Genomic DNA, 19,540 nt, shown 5'->3' on the forward strand with positions numbered 1-19,540 from the left:
TAATCCTGGCTCTGCTTTTCACTTCTTGTGTCTCCTTGGAAAAGTGGATACTGATTTGTGCCTCAGTTTCCCCATTTGAATATGGGATTACTACTAACGTTCTGCACCTACCTCAGAAGGGATAATTAGTTAAACATTTGTGCAACACTGTGGAATTCATAAGCCCTAAAGACCAGATTCTCAAAGGTATTTAGGCACCTAAATAATGAAATCAATGGGAGCTAGGCACCTCAATACCTTAATCTGGGCCTAAACTGCAACCACAGGATTTTTACATAAATATAATAAAACTTTTCTACAAAACTAAACAGCTGTTTTTCTTCATTCCTTTGAGCCACGATGCTGGCCTTATAAATAAATAAATAAATAAATTAAATAAAAAGACTACACACCCCAGTGTTACAAAACCTTGTATTAATCATCTCCCTTCACTTTCAATATAATGTTGATATGAAATATAGCCATGATTCCTAGTTACATGGGAGGAAATGAGTAATAAATACATTGTAGCAAGTTTAAATCACAAGGGTGTTTCACTGGTAACAACATTTGAAAACTGTACACTTGCAAAGAACAGCATCTTCAAACATTAGTATTTCTTTATATCAGGAAGCTTTTACATGTAACAAACATGCTATTTCCATATATGACAAATTTAAAAAATATGCATTGCTTGGCAACATTAACTAGGCAAAAATATTTCTTTGTGCACTAACTTTATACAGAGAAAACAGGACTAAATGCATGCATGTACGATAAGGAACTGCCAGAAGATGGCATGCAACGAAAGAAAGTCCAAAGCTTTTTAAAGTAAGCTTACGTTATGCATAAATACATAGGGTTATATATTAATAAGGGAGGAAGTATTCTGTTTAACATTATTAACATTCCTGTTTTCTTCCTATTCCTCCCAGAGGAATACACATTCACCTTTAAGTAAAGATAAAGGAATACAAAAAATAAAACTCACTTTGCAACTCTGATGACTTGTATAAAATCAACTTTAGTGTTATCATAACTGTGTGCAAATTATACTTCTGCAGGATCTACTTTTCATCAGGCACATTCAGAAAGCCTAAAATGGGTCCTGTTTCTGCACCCCAAGAGAGAGAAAGTTGACAACAGAAATATTTTTAAGTGCTGACTAAAATCTGAGCTCTGGTTCTCAGTCCTATGTTCTTACATGTGTGGAACAGGGCCTGCATGATACTCGTTCTGCACCGGGTGCATGTCACTGATCTACTTGAACAAAGCAACAGTTCTGTGAAGGCCTGTTGGTGACTGGGGAAAAATCCCCCGACTTCCACCATCTGAGAAAAACAGGCTGATCCCCAGCTCAGGTACCTGCATTACTACTTAGACAAAGGGCTTGTCCTTGAAAGGGTTAGCTCATGGCACCTCAAAGGAAAAGCAGGGTTTCCTCAGTGTCATGAATACTTACTTGTCCCTTACCAGGAAGGTGGGAGGAAAGGGGCAATTTAGCCCTAATCTGGGACGATTAGAAGGCTGTGTCCACTGCAAAAATGAGCCGTGTTAACAACAGGGTGACATCGTCAACATCCCACTCTCGACAGGCAAACGCTTGTCTGGCTGCAGTGGTCAAAGTGAGCCCCATTGAGCACTCATTGCACAACGCATCTTATTCCAGCTCCTATTCAGCAAAGCATGTGCTTAACTTTAAACCCGTGCGTAAGTCCCCTTGAAGTGAGCGGAACTTAAGCACTTGTTTAACAGATGTGCTTTCCGAGGAGGGGTGCCCTGTGGTGAACCTGCCAGGGGCCTGGCACACTTCTCTACCGGTGTTGGCCCCTGCTGATCCTATCCAGCTCAGCAGGGCAATCCGATGGGTGGTTTCAGAGTAGCAGCCGTGTTAGTCTGTATCCGCAAAAAGAAGAACAGGAGTACTTGTGGCACCTTAGAGACTAACAAATTTATTAGAGCATAAGCTTTCGTGGACTACAGCCCACTTCTTCGGATGCATCCGAAGAAGTGGGCTGTAGTCCACGAAAGCTTATGCTCTAATAAATTTGTTAGTCTATAAGGTGCCACAAGTACTCCTGTTCTTCTTTTTGCCGATGGGTGGGGCAGCCAAGCTTGACCCGGGGGCAAAAGAGGTTCATTTCTGCAGTGTGAACACAGCCAAGGACACTTGGATATACGGAATTTGTTAGCTTCTCAGTGCAGACAGCATCACCAACAGACAAAAGCTATTTTGTTTTCCTTGTCGGCCGTCATTCAGAAGTGAAACCCGAAGCAGCGAAAAACCATCAGCAATGTTTCATTCCTTGTATGTCTCAGCCTCTTGTGTGTGTCTGCCCCCTACTGTTAATAACTGTAAGAAACCGCCAAGGATAAAAGCACCAATAAAACCTCATACATGATAATAGTGTAGCAAACTACTGTCACTGGAAGAGATGCTTGCAGAGATACCAACTACACACTGCTTTAGTTAGAAAACGGAAAAAAAAACCCCACATTTATATGTAGTGAAATATTTGTTACTCTGAGATTTGAAATAATTTGATACTTGCTTATTATAAAACAGTTGCATTTGGGGTAAATGGGTAAATACAAAAAAGAAAGGCACTGCCGCTTTATTACTAAATATTTGACTTCACAGCCTTATGCATGCAACTGGTTTTTATAAATAAATTTATTTTACTTTAGAATTTGATTTTTAACTTGAGCTCTGCACCTGCACTCAACACAGGCCTCAAAACGGAGCTGGGAAGGACTTCCAAAATTTAACCGAAGCTACTTTTTAATTAAAACAAAAAACAGCAAAACACAACAAAGTCTATCATTAACCTATACACTCCCAATGGAAAATAAGCTTTTTAAAAAAAAAAAGAAAAGAAAAATTGAATTATGTGGTTGTTAATAACAGACATTATCATGGTTACCAGCCATAGCAAGTTAATAAGTAAAATATATCCAAAATAATATATCTAATAATCAGATAACCTCTGTTTCTATATTCAGCAAAGGAATAAATAGAATTTCAGATTTGTAAATACTTTGTCTTCCTTTCAAAAGATTCATGCTAAGGTGATTGTGTTCACAATTCATTTTCTGAAGCTGCACATTTTGTATAGCTATGAATGCTCAAGATGCAACTCAGATTTGAATACCTTCTCATTTCCTAGCCAAGCTGTGTAATACTGCAGTTCATTAAACTCTTCATTAACTTTGTTTTAAGCTCCTTCTAACACATTCCAAAGTCCCCTCCCACCGTCTTCCCTCATTACGCCACCAAATCATGCTCAGTTACATTGTATCATGCATTCTGGTAAACAGGAAACCAAGAAATATCAACTTTATGTCAATCAGCATGAAAAATTGCATTTTGGCACTTTTTGTTTTTATAAAGTTAAGTAAAAATGCTGCATCTAAATTGGATTTACAAACCTTATTGTACATGTAAGAACACCTCTTTGAAGCTGCGGTTTAGCCCTTAGTCCCCCCTTTTAAAATAGTCACGTTGAATGTTTGGCACTGAAAATATTTGCTTCTTCGAGCAATTCCATAACTACTTTCAGAGAATATCAACCACCCAAACAACGTTAACCAACAGAACTGATTTCTGAAGTATTGTACAGATTCACATAGCCATGGTATGCACCAATATTACTTTTCTTTATATAATAAAGAAAAATTGCACGCACCAAATCATTTCTTACTTACACCAGGGTGAATCCGGAGTAACTTCACTAAAGCCAATGGAAATGCATTGGGGTAAAACTGGTGTAAGTAAAAAAAAGAAAAAAAAAACCCCAGGCCCTCTGGGTGTCAAGCAAGCAATGGGGATTCAATAACCACGTACTACTGAAATGTTAGGTGACGATTCTGTTTTCATTTGGGTGTAAATCTGGAGCTAACCCACTGAATTCAATGGAACAACTATGGATGTACGCTGGTGTACATGAGACTTGATTCTGGACTCAGATCTCAGTTTAAACACTTGCTGGTTCAAAGGTATAGCAAATTCACGTATGAAATGAACCAGGGCCACCCTGAACTCCATTATAAAGAGCAACGTGTAATTGCTACAGTTCTGGGAGGACAGCAGCACAGAGATAGATGTGCATCCAAACGACTGGCTCTTAAATCTTTAATCCACCCACATGTTGACCTTTCTTCCCTTACACGTAATGTCCAGTTTAGCCTGCTTATTACTCTATGGCCACATGCACGCTCATTATCTGTCAGGACCAAGAAAAAGGCATCAGTGTTTGTGAGCCAGTATAAACACCGAACAGAGCGTACTCACTATTCATACTGAGAGCTGCAGTCTAGCACTGCTTACATGTTGCTGCTCTCCCGCATGGTCCCTTACCACAGGAAGCTCATGCTTTCCCCTTTAATCCTTCTCTACCTGCTCACATCCTCGTTACCTCCCAGGGCAAGAAAAGGCCCAGCCCTCCTCCCCCTGTAGTTTAGCTGGCAAACTGTAGCTAGTTCTGAAAATGATCCAGTCAGTCTGGGATGTAGTGGCAGGTCTGTAAAAGCCAGGATGCAGCATCTTTTAGGTATTCACATACACAAGACAAGAAACAAGAAACTGATCCCACTTGCTCTCCGCGCCCAATCACATATAGTCCCGCCCACTCCACAACATCCCTCCTCTCTTCTCCGATGTCCTCTCCATCCCAGCTGATAAGATGAAAACCCAAGGCCTGCCCCTAGAAGCACAGCTTGGTTGCTATGTAAAATGCAAACCTGCTGCTATTAACAGAAGTAAAACAAAAAAATCCTTTACAACAGGAATATGAGACAAAGGCCTACCAGACATTTTTACACACTTATGTACCCTTTATATCTGCTCTGATGTAAACAATACACAAATTGAAATTTAGTTGTTTTAAATTTGGTTGAAAGGATGTTTGGTGGTGGTTGGTTTTTATTTTCCTTTTTGACTGCGCTGCAGCTCCAGTAGATGTTTGAGCTCCAGTGAAATACAAGAGTTGTAAACTCTGAACAATAAGTTACCCCCTTGTTTTTTTGGTCACACATGTGATATTTGTTAATTTCCTCCTTCAGAAACAGGGTTTGCCTGGTGCCTGTTTGCCTGGTGCTCTCCATCCTCCCCAGCTGGAGATTAACACCTTATTGACCAGCACTTTGCCTTTCCCCCACACTTTTCCTCTAGAGAGGATGTAATAAATGACAAAACAAAGTCCAATTCTAATGATAAGTTCACAAGGACAATCTACACATTCACAAAATTAAAACGAGAGAGAGAGAGAGAGAGAGAATGCAAAATCTCTTTGAGAATCCTGTGCACGTCTGGAGACTGTTGCCACTGGACCCGCAGCAGTCATTCTCACGGCCAGCGCTGTCACCGTTACACGTTCATCTTCTATATCGTAGAGGTTCTGTCCACGCCGTCTGAAAGATTTAAGTCATAATCAGAAGTAGCCACATGTCGCTTTAAATTGCATTTCCTCAATACTACCATGATGGGCATGTTACAAATACTCAATTTAAATAAACACGGCAGATTGGCCTGAATCCAATCGGTAGATCCAAATGTGGGGGAAATTCAGATCTGGATCCAAATTTGGTGGCTCAGGTCCACCTACCTACCTTCCATATCTGTGTGCCAGTCAGCAGGGCACTGCCCTTCCCTCTCTAGTTGTGAATGTAATTTCTATGCTGGTATGCAGTAGGGGCTCAAATGTATCTTTACAATCTGCTCTGAGTAAGGGATGCATGTAGTTCTGCTGCTCCAGGAGCAGCCAAGGGAATGCAGCGTGACTCAGAGTCACCATGCATGCCCTGGTCCCTCCTGTACTCCAGGAAGGAAGCAATCTGCTTCCGGTCTATTGCCCATTTCTTGTTCCTGTTTGCCCACTTCCCCACCCCCATCTGGTGTGGGTCAGGGAACAGTGGCCATGCAGAGCTGTGCAGTGACCTACAATGTAGAGGGCCCATGCAAGTACTTTATAGCCCCTGGCTCCATGTACCAGAATAGAGCAAAAGAGATGGTCTTGCCCTAAATTAATAGGCAAGGTTCTGAGTAGGCGGTGCACATCTCTGTTATCCTGTCAGGTCTTGCCCTGTGCGCTCTGAGGAGGCAAAACTCCCCTTTACGGCAGTGTGAGAGGGACTGCAGGCTCGGACCCTGTTCCAGGAGTGTTTGGAAATGCAGTCCTGCCCAGAGGAATGGCAGCTGCTGGGTGGATTTCTTCCTATGGCCTGGGGTTTAGTTTGCTTTTAAAATGCAACAGAACTAGGACAAGGAAGTGAAAGGAACAATTAGAAATAGAGGCCAGTAAGGTCACAGAGGAAGCTTTAGTGCCATGCCCGGGGCACGGACTCCATCTCATTTCAATGGAAGCTGATGGGTCACAGGGGCCAGGACTGAGACGTCTGGGGCTAAATTCCCCTTGGTTCATTTCCGGCCTCCTCTTTCTAAGGCTTCCTAACAGCCTCCCGGTAATGTACTGTCCCCGACTCTTTTCGCCCGGGGCCCTGTCCCATCACAGCCCAGGAGTCAGGCTATTTGGGGACTCGGTGGTTGGGGAGGAGGGGTTGGAGCAGAAAACTCCTCAGATAGGGGTGATGTCTCAGCAAGGCCTTAACGAGCCAACTGACCAGTCAGAAAGCGCTGAGAGGTGTGCGTGGGCTTATCATGCCTGCTCCCGCCAATGAAATCCACAGTGCCTATGACGCTCCATGCACAGCTCTCTACAAGGGGATGAAGTACGGAGAGAGAGAACAACAATGAAAAGCCTGGGTGAGGATTAACGCTGCAGAAGGGTTTTGAACCAGACACGAGTTATGACACATGCATTCGGGGTGCAAGCTTGTGACACAGATTCACTGGCTTTGAACACGTATTTGTTGACGCGGCTCCTCTGTGCTCAGTCGTGCACAGGCTTGTGAACGCATTAGGGTGGCTTTCAGAAACACAACAGCAGGCTTTGGGCTATGGAAAGTCTTGTATTTCCAACCCTACCTGGAATGATGGATGTAGGCCAAAGATGGGCATGATCTGAAACACCAGCTCAACCTGCTGCCGCACCCCCACCCTTCAAACTTGGGGGCAGAGTGGATCCAAATTCAGTGGCTGGCTCATCTCTAGGACGGGCTGAGACAAAACCTGGATCCAAACACCTGCCAGGCTCTGGGAAGTTCAGACACAGGTTCCTGGCCCCTCCTCAGCGGAGGCACAGTAGGAGCTGGATAGCCCAGCTCGGATGTGCCCTGATCTGGGAGAACGACGTGAGCGGTAGGCGGTGGAGTGGCTCCTGCTGCAGTGCTGTGCCCCGTGCTGCCCTGAGCGTCAGAGTGCTGCAAGGCGACCTAGAATGATGGCACCTGGGAGAGCCCACCCCGTTGAACACGGCGAAGGGAATCGGGCTGGGGCTGCGAATGGCAGAGGCGCTCATCCCAGAAAAGCAGCAGCTCCCCCATTCCCACCTCGCCCCAACGTCATCCCACATAATGCAGCCCATTTAGCGCATGAGCGAGACTGAGGAAATACCTAGGAGGGCTGCCGTAATGATCCGACTTCTAAGAGACACAGCAGCGGCTGGTGTCAAGACACTGGTTGTTTTGTTACAAAGCTAGAACTACGCATAAGGGCAGCAGCCCGGCATACCACAGCCCACCACATTACTGACTTTGGCAATCTCCAAGTGAGCTATTCCTAACGCCGGGCCCGGCACACAGCGCTCCCTGTTCCCCTGCTCAGCTCATCATGGAAATCGCTTGACACACGCTTCAGTTCCTCCCGCTGGAATGTTAAGACTAAAAACAAACAGGTTTGTTAAGCTCTGATTTGTTTGTTTATTTAAAGCTATTTATAGCACTTTTCGTGTAGGGAGGCCTGGGCCAAGGCAATGCGGGTCAAAGCCCTAACTGGCCTGGCCCCTCCCAGCCTGAGCATCTGTCTCTCTCCCCACAATATACTGCCAGGCAGGGACTGGCGACAGGGTGTTCTCCACCTTCAAGACTGGACTTGGATCCCCGCTCCTCCCCGCCACAGGCCATGGATTTCTAGGCATGCTGCACAAACTCTTTGTTTGATGGCGCTGGGGGAGTGGTTTGAAGGGTTGTTTTGCTGCGGTGATCGATTGGCTGACTTGGTTCATTCTTTGTAGGCGGATAGTTTTTTCGTAGCTGGGTGGCCGTGGTTTGGGAAAGTCATGGCCAGTTCATGGCTAAGGGCACCTGGAGCGTTGCGCGGGGATGTTTCAGTTTGTTATCTAAATCGAAATAAAACAACTCACAAAACCTATACGTGCCGTGATGCAGTCAGATCTTCCTCTGGCTTTCGCCAGACCCTGGCCCAGTTGAGACGTCCATCCTTCTGCTAAGCCGTTGGTTCTGGTACCTGCTCCGTCCACCCGCCTCCACCCCATTTGTCAGTTTTGTCCATTGACTGTGTCCTGTCTGATATCTACACTGTGAGCTCTGTGGTATTTATGGTATCTAGCACAACGGGGCCCTGATCCTTGACTGGGGTTCGTAGGCGTTACCGTGACACACAGTAACAGTAGTAACGGTCAGGGTTTTCTCAGTGGAGATCATGGGCCTCGCTTTCTGCAGAGCTCAGCCTGAGACACAATCCTTAAGGGCCAGTGGAAGATGCATCTGTTTAGAGTTAAGTTGCCACAGTTGACTATGTCAGACAGCTAATGCGGCTCTCCCGGCAATCAGCTCCTGGCATCCGATCCCTGAGGAGAATTCTCCCTTCTACTGGAAAACTGACGGCTATCAGTCTGTAGGGCACCCAGGCACGAGGGTGATGGGTGTTTTTAGAAAGGCACAGGCTAAAAGAATCATACCTGTATTCAGATTTACGCTGAATTTAGTGGCACTAGAATGGAAAGGTCTTTTGGGAAGCCCAAGTTTCACTAACCTGCCCCTCCCCCCCCCACGTTGGCAGGCTCTTGCAGTGATATAGAAACAGCGTGCTCAGGCCAGATGTCCAAGTCCATACACAGGGCCAGCTCCTCAGCTGGGTAAATCGGCCTACATCTATTGACTACACCAGCTGAGGGGCTGGCCCTTAGAGCTTAATCCGGCTCCCATTTCAGTCAAGGGGATGGTGGCTGTGACAGACGGCCTCAAGGAGATGAGGAAAGAATTAAAATGGGGAATCCTCCTGGCTGTGCCAGAGACACTGTGGCCGACAACAGAATGGAGGGAAGGGAAAAGGGTGCACTCACCCCCCAGGGCATGTTCAGTCATACTCAGGCACAAGGACTCCAGCCTGTTGTTGATGTCAGGTTCTGTCACTGGTACCTGGAACTCTGCAAAGGAAATGGAACAGACTGTTACTCCGGAGACCCACAATGGCAGAAGCAAAGTCACAACCAATCTAAAGGGTAAATACAATAGCTGGGCAGGTAGGAATCTGTTCTGCACTGACATACGCCCTGTGTAAACCCGATGACAGGAGCCTTACTTCGCTTCTGTCCCTCTGACAACTCCCTCTAAAGACTGCAATTGAGCTTTCATTCCCAATGTTGGATGTTTTTATGCTCATTTATATGTGCAAGCACACACACACACACACACACACACCTGTTCAATGTCAGTTTTGATTTGCAAACACCATCCCAGCCACTAACTAATACCACTGATGGAGATTCACACATTTGCAGTGATGTAGTACAGAATCATGAAACCCAAACCTTAGATTTGTCTACAGTCTTATACCTAGACTGTAAGCTCTTCAGGGCAGGAACTGTCTCTTTGTTATGTGTTCATACAGGCACCACGCCCAATGGCCGCTACGTGCTACCATAATAATTAATGATGATTAGAGGCTTGGTTTCAGACTGGCCATTGCAGGGCAAGGCGATGAAAGCTGTAGGTTAGGAGGCAGGAGTTTAGAAGGAAATAACCCCAGCACAATTAGGGCAAAACACTCAAATCCATTCATAATCCAGTAACTTTGTTTTACTTATATGAACTGAAACAACAAGGCCAACTTCATCCTTTGCTTGAAGATTTAGGCCTAGGCAGAGAGATAGAAGACTAAATACCTTTGAGGGTCTGGGCCTTGCCTATATACCATGGGCCTATAAACTGTTTTATTGGACTGCTAAACCAGGACTGAGAATTCAACCCTACTAACTTTCTAGCAAGGACTGTTTTTTAAAATGGGGCACACTTTTATTTGACAGCACTTCCAACATGAGAAACTAAGGGTATGAACCTCCATTAGTGTAAACCAGGAGGAATTCAATGAAGTTCCACCAGAGACGAACTGATGTAAGTGAAAGGTTCAAGGTTTGTATTAGAAAGATCCTCACATGGTTTGAAAATACTACAAAGAAAGGGCTTGGCAAGGCCAATGAAGAAAGACAGTAAAATGTCCCTGTTGTGAAGGTGCCGCTCCACAGTGACTGTAAAGGTAGTCAGAGCCACTAAAGGAATTGTGAAATTCCATCGCTGGGCCTTACTGAAGGAGCATCCGTGTCCTCTAAGCCGTAGGTCTGCCAACAGCTGAACAGAATGATACATGTGCATTGTAAGGCCTCAGAGCTGCATAAATCAAAACTCCCTCGTCAGATCATCTGTAAACACAGCGCACAGGAGTAAAAAGGCAGCGCTGAGGCATAGCTGACTGAGGATGTTTTCTATCTGACCCTCTTATCCCAAGGTCCCTAGAGTTTTGTGGACTGGGTCAGCAGTGACAGTGCAGTTCTTAAAGGAAACTCTCTCCAGGCAATTGCTGGGGAAATGCATGGCATGGGGTTTGCATTAACTTAACTGTTGCTATCCGAGGAGGACGGATGGTCTTGTAAGGCCCCGGCGCAGGATTCAGGAGAGCTGGGTTCATTCCCTGCGTGACGTTGAGCAAGTCACACAGCTCCAGATCCACGAAGGTAGTTAGGCTCCTAACTTCTGCTGACGTCAATGGGAATTGGAACCCTACATACCTCTGAGGATCTGAGTCCCAGCTGCACAATGAAGACAAGAGTACTTCCTTTGCCTACCTTGTGTAGTTGGACTGTGTGGGGCAAAGCAGCCAGGACTCTGCTCTGCCCCGCCAACACTGCAGCCATCCTGCGTCTTGGGCCTGCAGGGATCCGGTGTCACTAGCCCTAGGCAATACCATTGTCATGGCCCCGCTCCCTCACTCCGGTGACAGCGGGACTGCAGAGGGCTCCCTGCACTGTCGTAGGAGCCATACAGCAGCGGGCTGGCCTCCCTGCAGCTGGGGGCTTGTGCCCATCCTTGCAGTCCTGGCCGGGGGACTCTGCTTTATTATCTGAACCTCCACATTCTCCAAATCCCTTCCTTGTCCCTCAGCATGAGACACGAGGGGGGCAAGGAAGGGGTTGGGATAGCGTGGCAGTTCGGATAATGGGATGTGATGGAGGCTGTGCAGGAGGCAGCCAGTTACAGAGAGGCTGCGGGGAGCAGCCAATCAGGGCTGGGCTGGCCCATATAAGAAAGGCTGCAGAGCAGAGCAGCGTCAGTCACTCCCTGGAGCTTGAGGAGGAGTGACTGCCTTGCAGGCGGAGGGCAGCAAGCACCCCAGACAGAGCAGTGCTGCAGGCTGAGGCCCTGAGGCAAGGGCAAAGAGGGTGCTGGGGCTGTGGGAACGTGGCCCAGGGAGATCTATAGAGGAGTCGGCAGGGACGTAGTAAATGGCAGCCATCTTCAGGGTCCCTGGGCCAGGACCCAGAGTAGTGGGCGGGCCCGGGTCAGGAGGAAGTGGCTGGACTGAGGGACTGTGATACTATCCCCCGGAACCAGGGAGCACAGAGTGCGGCATAGCTGGAGAGTGATGGGGCAGAACGTCACCAGAAGAGGGCGCACTGGCATACAGAGCTAATCCCCAGGACAGCCAGCAGGAGGCGCCGCAGCGGTGGACCGAACCCCATCACACGGGGTTTCGGATAAAGAGGAGTATACTGTAATTGATAATATTGTTATGATTATCCTCTAGAACAAAAGTATTTTATGCCTAAAACAAAAGTGAGGCATAATATTGGCTATTCCCTGTTTAGACGTAGTTTGTGTCAGGTTGATTTCATTTGCCATAGTGTGTGTAGAGACCAGGACTTGATTTTTTTATGAACTTGAAAGTTGCACGTAGGGCAAAACCAGAAACTCCTCTGTGCCAGGGACACGAGGGCTGTAAAACTTGTCTGTACAAATGACAGAAGTGAAACTAAAAATAAGCTCCATTGCTGGGGTCATTTGAAACCATGCTGGACAAAGCCCTGGAGAACAGACGGTGTAGGTGCCTTATGAGGGATCTTTTTCCCTTCCTCTGACGCATCCTGTGTTACCGTGGAGATCTGGGCTGGTCCCCAAGGGATGACCGAGGCGTGACCTAAGAGGTCTTCTCCAACTTTAACTTCTCTGATTCACATGGAGGATAAATATAACCAGCAGGAGAGACGCCCACAGCACAGCTTAAATGGAATGTGATCTTACCCCAGACATCTAAAGAAACATCTCTTGAGTTCAATGGATCGAAGATATTTAGCATTTTAAGGGAGCAATATCAAGATTATTTTCTTTTCACCCCCTCCACTCACAGCAGGTGGAAGGAAAGAGCTTGTTTATCTGAAACCATCATTTGTGACTTAAAAACGTGGCATGCTGCAGTCGTGTACCAAGTAAGGTTGTGAGCTACCTGGGAAGGCTTGTGTTTTAGGGCTCCAAATCAGCCGTCAGATGACTGGAAATTAAGGGCAGGTGGTGTCCCCAACAGGTCTGACGATGAATTAGTGGAATAGCCCACTAATTTACATGACCTGCTTCCCCTCTTTCTTCCAGATCGCCTTTTAATCTGGGCTTAATGCAGATGAGATGAAGACGCTGGCAGTATTTCCTTAAATCCCTCCTGGACAGTCATCAATGTGCATTCCTAGTTCAGGTGATATTTTAATCCCTGGTAGAAACAAGTTTTGGTGCTAGTTTTAAATAGCACATAAATTTAGAGCCAACATTCTGCCCTCAGATGTTTGTGCCCGGCTTGCAGGAGCTGGGGGAGTGTTCTAGGCAAGAAATTGGCACCAAATTCTAAGAGCTAAGTATTATTATTATTAAATTTAGCATTTGTAGGATGGTTTTGGCTCGTTCTTATGGCTTTATTCTTAATTTAAACAATCCCTTTAGATTCCTCTCCTCTGTCCCGTCACCTGGGTTAGGTCCCCCCTGCTGGATTCTCTGCAGGAGGGGGCTAGGAGATCAGAAGAACTCCCTGAAGCTCCCCTCTTTGAGTTCTTTGCAAATAGTCCTCCTCAAGGGACAGAGGTATGACGCCCTGTGGAGTTTGCAGGATCCCACAGAGCCATGGGTAAGGGAACTGAGGCTGAATTTTACAAAGCCAGCAGAATTAGATCAGCTATGTTTTCACCCCATGCAGTATTCTGCTTGAACAAACAGACCAGCTTTGTTCTGACTGAACAGACATTCACATTAAATGCATCTCAAGTTTACATGAATGAGATGTAAGAAATAAGGCTGACTAGATGTGACTGTGCAGTCTAATATTCAGAGCAGGGACAGAGTCAGGACTCCTGGGTTGCAATTCTAACTTCACAATCAACTTGCTGTAAGACTTTGGGCAACTCAGTTAATCTCTCTGTTCAGTTTACCCCATAAGTATAATACCTTCCTACTTCACAGGATTGTTGTGGGGATTAATTCATTAGTGTTTACAATGTGTTTTGAGATCCTCCAACGAAAAGTGTTGTATACATGCAAACTATTAACACTACTACTAAATAAATGCATCATTTTCTTGGCTACTCTACACATATTTTTTCGGCAATGCCACTTTCCAGTCCTCTAGAGTCCTCATCACCTGCAGGCTAACATGCAAGAAGAACCTATTTCTTATTCTGTAATATTTATCGAACTTTGCCATTACACTGGGCTCTGGATGATACAAGAGGCAAACGCAGTCCCTGCAACAAGAGGCTTGCAATCTAGAACAGACAGTCAAAACAACGCGGACACATAATACACGAGAAGGCTAGAAGGAGGCCCAGGCTGAAACAAGGGTGTAAGTTTCTGGTGTGGTAAACTTCTTTTGAATGAGATTTGTTTCTATGGTGAATTATTGCTGGAACAATGCAGATTATTAATACTACTGTACATTAGCAGAAAGGCTGCATTAAAAGGATAGTGGAGCAACATACGTAGTTAAGATATACTAGAAAAAATGTATTCAAGTCTCAGAGCTTTTTCCTCTGGATTCAGATGGACACTCAGCAAACCAAAAAGAAAGACAGGATGTTCTTACACACGGAAGGGTATTAAAACCGTGCAAGGAAACAATTAAAATCCCCAGTGTGTTGAAATTCTGCCTCAGAATGTCTCTCTCAAAAGAATTTCCCTAAAATGCATGAAGTCATTTCTCTTCTGCACTGGATTTTCCAGTCCATGTAAAAGCAAAAAAGGTGATCCAAGAGTTACAACATTCCCCATGTAACACAAAGCCTTGCAGAAGGAAGCTATGTTGGGCACTAGCACAGTCAGTCTGTTATATATAGGGTCAAAATCCCTCCAGTGATGTCTCTAGTTTAATCAATCCAGTAATCTGACTAGTGTCAAAAAATATCTTGGTCGGATTGCAACAGACTCTGAGCTTGCAGAGCCTGGCTTGCTGCCAGCCCACCACTGTTCATGCTTGCAATGCAGAGTTTAAAAAAAGAAAGCTTTCTATAAGCACCCAGGAATGTATTGTGACAGTTGAGGCTAAGCATTTGTAGGCAGGGTTCACTAGTGCAGCTATTTTAATATACTGTACTCTCAGATGACAAGGGGATGAATAAGCAAAAGACAAATGACTTCGTCCTACCTGGCTGCTGAAACATCAGCATGGTCTGTGGGGATGTGTGGACAGGCAGGGAACGCGTCCTCTGCACTGAGCTATGGGTCCGACTTGGCATGCTGTTGCTACCCCCGGGGTTTGCGAACCAGAGATTCTATGGAAAACAAACACACCAACGATACTGTAAAACAAATGCCAGAGCCACGCTAACGTAGGACACAGTCTGGGTGTGTTAAAAACCTCAGCACGCTCTGTATGCTAATGCTTTCCTGATCTCCCCAGCCTTACGCCTTCTAGTCACTGGGTCACCCTCTCCCTGAGAAGGGCTTTTTCAGCGAGTGACACTTACTCTCCGAGTGATGTATTTATAAAAAACCCTTGGCTCATTTCTCTTCCTCCAACCCTCTCTGAAGCCTGATTTGTCCCTCTCTCCCAGCTCTCCTTGTCCCTTTTCAGGACCCCGCTACACCGAAAAGAGCAAAAACAGGAAATGCCTGCAGACTGTTCTCACTGGGCTCGCGTGTAAAAAAAGAGTACCCAGACACATTAGTCAGATGAAGAAAATCAGAAAAATCATTCCACGTTAACCTTAGCAAAGAGCTGATTAACTTGTTTTCTTTAGTAGCAGTTTTCTCTTCAGCCATTGGGGAGTAAATAGCTACATTTGGACCAATCCCTTGTCATGTATATGGGCCTGACCCTGCTAAGTTCTGGAAGCCACCCACACCTGACGAAACTGGCAATCAGGGGTGCTCAGCGTCTTGTCGGATCAGACCCAAAGTATTACTCAGCAGGCACAAAAAATATAGACCCTCCTCTGCAGCTTTGCAGCTAACAACCGCCCTGCAGCATTGGTGGTCTGACATGCACCAACACGGACAGACTGACACACACCTGTCTTCCTTGTTTCAGGATGGTTGGGTTGGTAGCTGCGCTGCGTTGTGCAGCTCCTAGGAGTCCACTGGGGCCCAGCAGACCCAGCCGGGTGGGGGGGAGATTCCGGGAGGGAATCTGGAACTGGCGTGGGTTCCGTCTGCCCATTCCTGCACCGACAGAGCCAGCTGTTGGTAAGGAGTTCGACTGGCCAAAGCCTCGACTGGAAAGAGGAAAAAATAACAGGTTCTGAACATTCAGAATCTTAACCTTTTAAAACGCAAGCATGAGTGGACTTCGAAATACTTTCAGAACATATTCAAATGGCACGTGGTTAGTAGTGATTAAAGATGGGTTTGGAAATCAGCACAGCCTAACGAGCTGTCGCCTTGACCCATCTCCCACTAAAATCAATGGAAAAACTCACACTGACTTCAGTGGACAGGGCTCTCTAATGCCAAACTAGCCAAAGTGTCTTCCCGAGGATCGCCACAAGAGGGAACAGAATTGCTTTCACTGGATTCAGAGGACAGCGGCACATGTAAGCCCCGTGGCTAGCATTAAACTTCGGGTTAGCCCCTTGAAGCCCTATCCTGCTTACCATACTCCTGTGAGTGAGTCAAAGCAGAGTGCGTGGAAGAGAGGCAGGAGGGATTTGTTTCATGATGGCTGGTGAGATGTAAATGACCTTTTAAGTGCTAAACAGGGAGAAATCCAGACACTTAGCCTGGAGAAGTATATGGATTCTGGCGGTGCCCAGGGGGTTTTGGTATATTCTCCAGAATCTCAGCTTGCACTGGAAATAAAAAACTGATATACCGGCACTCCGCGGCTTGCAAGCCCCATGCAGCCTTCTCAAGATGCCCGTGCTACTCTGCATTTCCCACAGTGACAAAGAAGGGTCCTAAGCGGATTCTTGGTTCCTCTGTGAGCTATATTTGCTTCTAGTTTTCTCTTCCTTTGTGGCTCTTTACCTACTGAGGACCTGACGCCGTGAGTTGCTGAGCGCCTTTGCCTCCGATGAAATGAGAGTTGACAGTGCTGAGTGTGGTGTATGGAAAACAAATTTAAAATTATAAACCATCACTTTAATTTTGAAGGGGTTTCCTGGTCTGGTTTGCTGCTTAAAGGGCTCTGTAGGGAAGCACCAAGCACGCAGATCTGTCAAAGTCAGTTTGCAAGAAGGCAGCCTAGCGCAAATGAGGTGAGTTGTGCCTCTGTGTTAGGGAGCAGCCTGCTTTCTCTCTATCTGTTTTTGGTTCTTGGGTGTTACCACTCCAAATTCTAAGAAATAAAGTAGTGTTATGTTGCAAGCATCCAGCACAAGTATTTTATGTTTTTAATCTAACTTCTCTGTGTGCATGGTGTGAACATAACACTCAGCATCTCAAGATTTGAGTCCACAGGGACAGATCCATGCCTCTTTGAAGCCACTTGCGTTCCTGCTTGTTTCTGGTGTGTACGTGTTTTTCCTTTCTTTGGCTTACTTAAGGCTTTAATTTCTCTAATTTCTATATTTGGTTATGTGTTAGGAGTTTGCGGTTTACATTTTTGGTTTATTTGGCTGGTTTAAAATTTGCTCATTTTAAATGAAAAAAAGAAAAAAGAAAAAGAGAAAGAGAGAGAAAAGAAATGATGAATGTAGACAACTTCTGCACAGAATGAGACACAGGCATTGCACCCGGTATCAAATCTTCCTTTGGATTGTTTGTGCTTGTGTGAGTGACAATCGTTAGAAAAGGGCTGGTCAGTCTCAAAGGCTCCATCCACACTAAGATGTCAAACTGCATTAACACCTCCCTAGCAAGAGCCAGGTTTAAACACAGTTCTTTAGAACAGCGCTAACACAGTTTGAAAACCCAGAGTAAATGGGGCCAGAAAGTTTACAGATCTCTTAGCCCATTTGGTTGTGAAAAGCACTTTCTCTGTAAACCAGTACGATGCAGTCTCGGTTGGGTTGGCAGCCTGACACTAATGGAGATGGGCAGCAAGTGGATAACAAATGTTACCTGCTTAGAACCAGATTCTGATCTCAGTTACAGCAATTTGAACCCAGAGTAACTTCCCTGAAGTCAGAAGAACATAGTCTGGTCCTTAGACTATGTGTAACCACATACAGTCAAGATGGGATGTTTTTCTAAAAGATCTGCTCTAGTTCAAACAGGAATTATTCTGGGGAAGTTCTCTGGCCTCTGTTATGCAGGAGGTCAGACTAGATGATCACAGTGGTCCCTTCTGCCCTTAGAATCCATGAATAAAAGCTCCCCGACAAGCCCAGTTCATGATTCTGACTCTCAGGGCCTCCTCCTCATCTCCCTGATTCTGATGATACACCAGAGTAAGTTACTTCACTGATTTTAGTAGAGTTATTCTTGATTTGCACAGGGGAAGGGAGTGAACAATCAGGCCCTTAAATCTCATTAACTCACCTCCCCCACATGTATGGCGGGAGCAACAGCCCAATAAACTAAATTCTTTTATTTAGGGGTAATGGGGCATGATGATGAAAGTGAGGGGCAGTCTGCACAACCGATGAACAAGGAGTGGAATTTGTTTTCATTTGCCATGTGAAAAACAAGTGTTTGCAGATTAAGTTTCTCCCACAGTTTGATGGCTCTAGTATGGAGGCATTTTGCAGTAGTGAAGTTGAGGGAATTTTGGTTAATGTGTCTTTTAAACACATATCTCTAGTGGCAGGCCATTCTTGGTTTGTAATTAGGACATTTTACCCATTTCTATGTCACACTGTTAGTTACTGGTATGCCACACTGAAACAAAGCAACAGCACCAAAAAAAAATAAAAGAACCGGTTGATCCCATAGAACAAATAGATCATGCAGATTTCACTGCGGTGTAAAGTCTTCCTAGTGTTCTTGCCCAATTGTTTTAAATGATTACACAAAGAGATGGGTAGTTTTGCTGTGATACTTATTATTTACCCGCTGACGTCTGAAACATGACAAATTTAGTTGGGGATTGGTCCTGCTTTGAGCAGGGGGTTGGACTAGATGTCCTCCTGAGGTCCCTTCCAACCCTGATATTCTATGATTCTATGAAATGAGAGTAGCTATTGGGAGATTAACAACTCTTATCATTTGTGCAGTTCCTGTATTGCCCTGCCCCTCTCCAACCTTTGACATTTCAACTCACCTTCCTCTTAAGCCCTAATCTCTCCTGCCTGTGCATGCTATAGTGAACAAGACTTCAAAAATAATACGATTATGCGATCCAGACCAGTATAAATCTACCCATCATGACACACAACCAAGTTTCTTTAAACCTCATGCAGGAAGTGATTTTGCCATTATACCTATGGAACTATGTGAAAGGCAGAGCTGCACCATTGCATTCTTAGCCTGCAGCTTCACCCAGACTGGAAGAGCAAAGAAAGTACAAGAAAATTACACACTTGATCTAGATCAGGAGGGGGGAATTTCACGCCTTGCAGGGTGCAGAGAATCCAGTCTCGGTCGATACCCCACATATGCCTTATTTTGAGCATTTAGGCATGACGTTAGGTGGCACACCTGCTGTATGCTGGTGCTCTGCACAGGGGTGAATTTCACCCTAATGAAGTGTTTCCTGCTAAGTGGTTCTCTAGCCAAGGCGCAGGTCTGTGGTGTTGTGCTTCTCCAGTCACAGTGGAGAAGCAAGTCTCAGTGTTCAAGCAGTGAAGATTCCAGTCATTTGTAGCCCACTACAGGGCCCTCCTGATGTTTTTTGATCAACTAACCTAAACAAGCCCAAGAGCCTCGCTGCACCCTTGTTGATTGCTTTTCCTGGTATTTATCCAACAGTGATTTAATTTGCAGATGACACCAAAACTGGAGGGGCAGCAACACAGGAGAGAAAACCAAACTGCAGAGAGGGACAGTGCTGTTATTACTTTTTAATAGGGCTGTCGAT

At 45.5% G+C, this 19,540-nt stretch overlaps 1 protein-coding gene across 19 annotated transcripts in view; it reads right to left on the bottom strand.

The window, feature by feature from the left end:
• Nucleotides 1-397: 397 nt before the first annotated feature.
• The window catches only part of SAMD4A (sterile alpha motif domain containing 4A), a 225,753-nt gene continuing 206,610 nt past the window's right edge, over nt 398-19,540 (bottom strand). For 11 of the 19 annotated variants that reach the window (XR_010601163.1, XM_024107587.3, XM_065595747.1 and 8 more), the window contains 5 exons: nt 15,656-15,857; nt 14,789-14,915; nt 9,180-9,263; nt 6,598-6,690; nt 398-5,388 (listed from right to left, as the gene is read on the bottom strand). Coding sequence is in view for 17 of the 19 variants with exons in the window: in XM_024107587.3 (XP_023963355.2) it covers nt 5,360-5,388; nt 6,598-6,690; nt 9,180-9,263; nt 14,789-14,915; nt 15,656-15,857 (535 nt within the window). In the remaining 2 variants the exon portion in view is untranslated. The other 8 variants (XR_010601162.1, XM_065595749.1, XM_042841353.2 and 5 more) reach the window with 2 other exon arrangements.

This window comes from Chrysemys picta, chromosome 4 (genome assembly GCF_011386835.1).
Source record: "Chrysemys picta bellii isolate R12L10 chromosome 4, ASM1138683v2, whole genome shotgun sequence".
Lineage (NCBI taxonomy): Eukaryota > Metazoa > Chordata > Testudines > Emydidae > Chrysemys > Chrysemys picta.